General features: G+C 40.5%; 1 protein-coding gene across 1 annotated transcript; it reads left to right on the top strand.

The window, feature by feature from the left end:
- Nucleotides 1-1,441: 1,441 nt before the first annotated feature.
- LOC123104558 (wax ester synthase/diacylglycerol acyltransferase 11) lies at nt 1,442-5,510 on the top strand. The gene is made up of 7 exons (XM_044526432.1): nt 1,442-1,758; nt 1,869-2,483; nt 3,337-3,403; nt 3,509-3,582; nt 4,005-4,220; nt 4,358-4,495; nt 5,225-5,510. The coding sequence occupies exons 1-7, from the start codon at nt 1,447-1,449 to the stop codon at nt 5,390-5,392; spliced, it is 1,590 nt and encodes a 529-aa protein (XP_044382367.1). The 5' UTR covers nt 1,442-1,446; the 3' UTR covers nt 5,393-5,510.
- Nucleotides 5,511-6,404: the final 894 nt, after the last annotated feature.

Consider the following 6,404-nt stretch of genomic DNA (forward strand, 5'->3'; position numbering starts at 1 on the left):
TATGTTACTAGCTAAGTTACTCTCACTATGTCAAAACCGCTCTTATATTATGGAACGGAGGGGGTTATATTTTTTTCGGTCCTAATATAAGTGTCTCAATTTTAGCACAACTTTAATGGAGAAAGTATACGTACTCGTACCAATTTGTTTTTCTTGCGAGGTCTATTACCAATCTTCCGTGTGTGTGTACAAGCTAGCCAGGAAGGTCACCGAAAGAGAAACACATACTCCTCATCCAGAGAGTGAAGTGCACTGTAGGTCCTCGAACTATTTCAGGGGTGTCACGTGGGTCCTCGAACTATGAAAATCGTCATCTAGATCCTCGAAGTGCAGTAAGTGTGTCATCCAGGTCCAAAATTTGCCTGACCCCATCTGACTTGGCAGCTGGCGTCGTTAACCATGAACAGTAAACCGATGAACAATAAACTACCACATAGGGACAATACTGTTCCTGTACCCTATGAACAGGCGTCGGTGAACAGTAAAAATAAAAAAACGCGGACATGAAATAGTGTTCTCGATTTTTTTAAAAATGTTCGCAAACAATATTTGAAAATATTCGTGGATATGGAAATAATGTTCACAGATATTTTCAAACAATATTTGCGAACATTTTTCTAAATTCAGGAATATTTTTTCGCGAACATTTTTTAAAGTCGCGAAACTTTTTTTTAGATCGCAAATATTTTTTCCATACCTGCGAACAATATTCAAATTTATCGTTCACGAATATTTTTTCATGAATATTTTTTAAAGTCGTGAACCTTTTTCAAAGTCACGAATACCCGCGAACAATATTCAAATTTTTCATTCGCGAACATTTTTTTAAAGTGTCGAATATTTTTTCGCGAACATCTTTTTAAAGTCGCGAATATTTTTTCCATACCCGCGAACAATATTTGTGGACCATGAACAATATTCAAATTTATCGTTGGTGAACATTTTTTTAAAGTCACGAATATTTATTTCACGAACATTTTTGTAAAGTCATGAATATTATTTCCATACCCTCGAACAATATTTGTGGTCCGCGAACATTTTCAAATATTGTTTGCGAACATTTTAAAACAATATTCGTGACTTAAAAAAATGTCCGCGAACATTATTTCAACATCCCTGAATTTCTAAAAAAAATTATATATATTACTGTTCATCGAACTACTGTTCACCGAGTACAGAAACTATGCTGTCCCTGGGCGACATTTTACTGTTCACAGGTTCACTGTTTATGGTTGACGACGCCAGCTGGCCAGTCAGATGGGGTCAGGCAGATTTTGGACCTGGATGACACACATACTATACTTCGAGGACCTGGATGACGATTTTTATAGTTCGTGGACCTACGTGACACCCCTGAAATAATTCGAGGACCTACAGTGCACTTCACTCCATCCTATATATACCTACACCTACTACCTACAGATCGAGCAGATCACTCCGTAGTACATGCAGCGATCGTCTCTTGAAACTAAAGTAGCTATGGACGCTAGCAGTGTTAGCCCCTCGATAGTCTCCGTGCCAACGAGCCGATTGCTCCCGATACGCACGCCGAGATCGGCACCGGCCGAATGGACGACGACGGACGATTCCTCGGCGGCTACGGAGGAGGAGGAGGAGCCTGTCACTCCTACTGCAAGACTCATGGAAGGTATATACATCGTCGTCACCATCGGCCTTGGTTCCCCCGTAAACCTACCGTTCTTCAGCGCCGGCGCTGCGGCGGAACTTGCCCGTTTCCCACGCTTCCGCAGCATCCAAGTATGTATACATGAATACTCTTACCAGTAAAAGCATACTTCACGATTTTGTCACTAGCTAGGTGTAATTAAACGCGTGAGTGCATGCGTGTGTCAAATCTCAAATGTTAGGTGACAGATGGGAACGGCAACAACCCGCGGTGGGCGCGCACGGCGGTGAACGTGGAGGACCACATGATCGTCCCGACGATTGACACCGCCACCGTGGCGGCCGACCCGGACCGGGCCGTGGAGGACTACGTGGCCTCGGTGTACACGCTCCCCATGGACCGCTCCCGCCCTCTATGGGAGTTTCACTTCCTCGACTTCCCGACCTCCGAGGCGGCCTCCACCGTGGTGCTCCGCGTGCACCACTCCCTCGGCGACGGCATGTCGCTCATCACACTCCTCCTGGCGTCCTCGCGCAGCGCCGCCGATCCGACACGCTTGCCGGCCATGCCAGAGCAGCCAGCGCGCACAGGCGCCATCTACGCGCCGCGGCGCCGAGAGCCGTCATCCGCTGGCGCCCTAGCGGCGTTCATCACGTGGATATGGCCGTATCTCGTGCTCGCATGGAACACCATGGTGGACGTGAGCTTCTTCGCTGCGACGATTGTGTTCCTGAGGGACCCGTGCACACCCTTCAGACGTGCGGACGGCGACGTCACGTTGAACCCCCGTAGGCGCTTTGTGCACCGGAGCCTTAGCTTGGACGACGTCAAGTTCGTCAAGAATGCCATGAGTTGCGTAAGTATATATACGTCCTAGCTATGCACTCCATCCGTTTTTAAATATAAGACCTTTTAGATATTTCAATATGAATTACATATGAATATATATAGACGTATTTTAGAGTGTATGTTCACTTATTTTGCTCCGTATGTAATGTAAGACCTTTTAGAGATTTCAATATGAATTGCATTCGAATATATATAGACGTATTTTAGAGTGTAGTTTCACTTATTTTGCTTCGTATATAGTTCATATTAAACTCTCTAAAAAGCCTTATATTTAGAAACGGAGGGAGTAGCTGCCCGTTCGATGGACTGATGATCACATAACTCTTCTAAAATCCTCATCTACACTATGACTGTGTACGTACGGCATTTTCTCCGAGCCAGATAAAAACAGTTGTATAATTAGTTCACAACAATATACTCTTGGCATGTATGAAGGTAGTTAATAAATGCAACCATATATGATACTATTTCTATGACATTTTGCATTATGAAGGTAGTAACATAGACTAGTGTTATGACACTAGTCTAAGTTAATCACCACTACGACTAGCCTAAAAGTGTTCCGTTTTCTTATCCAAACCTTGATATGAGGTTACCAGTTAAAACATTCTGCAGACATACACTATAAACTATATAATGTTTTTTAATCTCAAAATCATCTTTAATCTGATATCATCAATTTTATCTCTTGACATGTGTGGCCTTAGCATTATAATTATGCTTCTGTGTGCGTCTAGCTATTTGTGTGCTGTAATATTAGGTGATATGTCACACAGCTTGCGAAAGTTTATAGAGGGAGTATTAACTAATTTTGTCCTTTTTTGCGAATAATTAATTTTGTCTGTGTTTTTTTCCTGAAGACTGTCAATGATGTGCTGGTTGGGGCAACTTCCGCTGCTCTGTCACGCTATTACTTTCGCAAGTCTGGTAAGTAATGTAAGCCGGACAACGAGGGTATACAGTTTCTCCCACAAGCCAACGTGCTGTACTTGCTATACACATTAATTCATGTAACTGATCAACTTGTGTTAGGTGGCACCGACACTTACAGAACATGGTTGCGGTCTGTCCTCCTTGTCAATACAAGGCCAACCGCTAGCCTACAAGTAAGTTTTTCATTTCCCTTAGAAGAAAAGTTTTTCTTTCATCAAAACATGTAAATTTCCAAAAAGAAAATGTCAGTATTGATATTCATTTATGTTTCTGCGCTCCGAATGCTACACCTTACTTATGTAAATATATGACATTTCAGTTGTCAAAACGATTTTCAACACGCAAGTTTTGGCCCATTACTTTTCATATGAATGTTAGTAAAAGAATAGTATGAATCATTGTATTATGAAACAACTCTTGTAAAACTATTGATATCATATATGCACACCTGAAGAATCTAATTAATTCCAGTGTATCATACTAGTAGTTTGACTGCATGTGTGTTGAAATGTAAATTATTTCGGAATGCAAGAGATCGTCTCATTACAAAGCATATCATTATTTTAGTCTAATGTTTTCTTACAACTATGTACAGACATATGCTAATATGATAGAATCCGGTAGGAGCAATGATGTGGCATGGGGAAATCAACTAGGCTACATCCTCCTTCCATTTCATTTAGCGATGCACGATAATCCACTTGCATATGTTCGCAAGGCTAAGATGACCGTGGACAGGAAAAAGAGCTCACTTGAAGCTATCTTCACATGTAAGACAAGTGAAGTTTTTGTCAAAATGTTTGGTCTGAAGGTATATTTTCTACCCAGCTTATATGTTTTTCGTAAAGCCGAATTACACAAATTAAGAAACTCCTTGTTTAATAAACGAATATTGTTTTTTTAGTTATTATCCAAGTTTGTGACTGTTTGACTTGACAATCCTAGCAGGCAGGCGCTTTTATCTTCCGCCGTATGTTCGCCAATACAACTATTTCATTCTCAAACCTGGTTGGACCAACTGAAAAAATAGAGTTGTGTGGGCATCCAGTTGTCTTCATTGCGCCTAGCGTTTATGGAGTTCCGCAAGTAAGTCACCCACGATCTTATGTCAAAAAATCTTCAATCTTAAACCAAAATTTTATCAAACTAAACCAAAATTTTATCAAACTCAACTCATCTACAAAACAATCCACAATGCAAGGACATTGGTCGTAATGCTTTGCTTTGGAACAGAAAGCCACTCTATCTAAATTATCAAAACCACCCATTTGATCTACTTTCGTTTATTGGAAAAAAAAAGAGAATACAGAACTACAACATTATACATGCTTTACCACATGGTCATATAGTTATATTCAAAGTTATAGATGCACCAAGGAGAAATTAAACGTATATAACTAGACGGACCAAATTCGTTAAAGAGTACTCAAAACTAGGTGAGGTGTACTATGAAAATGCTCTCCAATGGAGTTTATAGAACAATGAGATAGTTAGGAGTATTTGCATTGCTGCATTCCCCCCTCCTCCTCTTCTTTTGACAGTGAACTAGAAGCCAAGACACCACATATGGTTAGATGCAATTCTAGATATAACTATGTGGATAGTTTTGTCATTAAATAGATACGCGACTATGGAGATAACTTGGTTTTGTGTGGGCATACATGAATACACACTCCCAACCAAGCTAGGTTAACATCTTGGAACAATACAAGTAAAGTTTCACCATGGAAAGAAAAGAGAAATGGAAGTAAACTTATAAAATTCAATCATTCGGCCACCCTGATTTGTAATTAATCACAAAGGTTTCTTTTGCAGGCTTTGATTATGCACTACCAGAGTTATAATAACACTATTAAGATAGTTTTATCGGTTGATGAGGAAATATTTCCAGATTATAGTCAACTTTTGGATGACTTTGTCGTGTCCTTCGGGCTCATTAAGGATGCGGCTTCAAGGCTTTCAGAATCCATCAAGAAAGAGTAAGCAATGGTGAATTACTTAGTGCCTGTATGAAAATTGTATAATGCCAGCATTATACTCCTACATATTCGATATGTGTGTATCATGAGTCTCGACAAAGTAGCTAAAATGATAAATTGTACCATACCAAGGTTGCAAGTCAAATGTATTAGGCACTATTATTGTTGGACAATGATGTATCACAAGGAATAATATGAATTATACATTTATACGAGGACCATGCTAATTAATTAATTGTCCTCCTATGAGATTTCAGTTTAACACAAAAAATTAAATACTGGTTTTTTAAGCCTAATACTGGGGTACTCTGTGCCCATGGATACACTTTGTTTACCAATAATGTGGCATCCACCTCTGTTTTTTTCCACAGTGTAATGATATCACATCGTTTTAGTACTATCACATTTTAGTACTTTTAAAGCATTCTTGAAGCCAATATTTGGGATGCTCATTCTTTTTGTCTCTTGTCCATTGGCGATGGCCATCACGGCATTATCTTGCCCCTCCAAGCTATCGCCATGTAAACGACACCGAATACATTTATGAAAAAAAGTAAAACTCCATCAAAGGCTCTCAACGATGATTTGAGATTATTGGTCGTCTGATCAAACTCACCAACGCACCCGATTGATACAACACCCTATAGGATTTCTCCCTCTCGCGATTCGTTCAATCCACCATAATCAAGTTGGTGCTCCACAAAACAAGCTAGAAACTATATCCTTCGTCGCACTGATCGGCAGCCGAATGCCTAAGTAGCCCATCGAAATGATTCTCCCGCCTTGCCTGTTCTGGGCATGTTAACTAGTCCATTTCGTGCACCCGCAAACCGTATTTGCCGCATTAAGCAGCAAACTATCACTGCTCCGGATAGGCACTGACCCGAGCGACAAGAGATGGGCCGACACACTTTGAGAGGTTACATAGTGCTAGCCAACCAGTTTTTGAAGCCTTCTAGTAGGTCCCCTGAATCTGTTTTTTGTTTGTTTTCTTTGTTGGTTTTATTGGTTTTTGT

This window comes from Triticum aestivum, chromosome 5A (assembly GCF_018294505.1).
Source record: "Triticum aestivum cultivar Chinese Spring chromosome 5A, IWGSC CS RefSeq v2.1, whole genome shotgun sequence".
NCBI lineage: Eukaryota > Viridiplantae > Streptophyta > Magnoliopsida > Poales > Poaceae > Triticum > Triticum aestivum.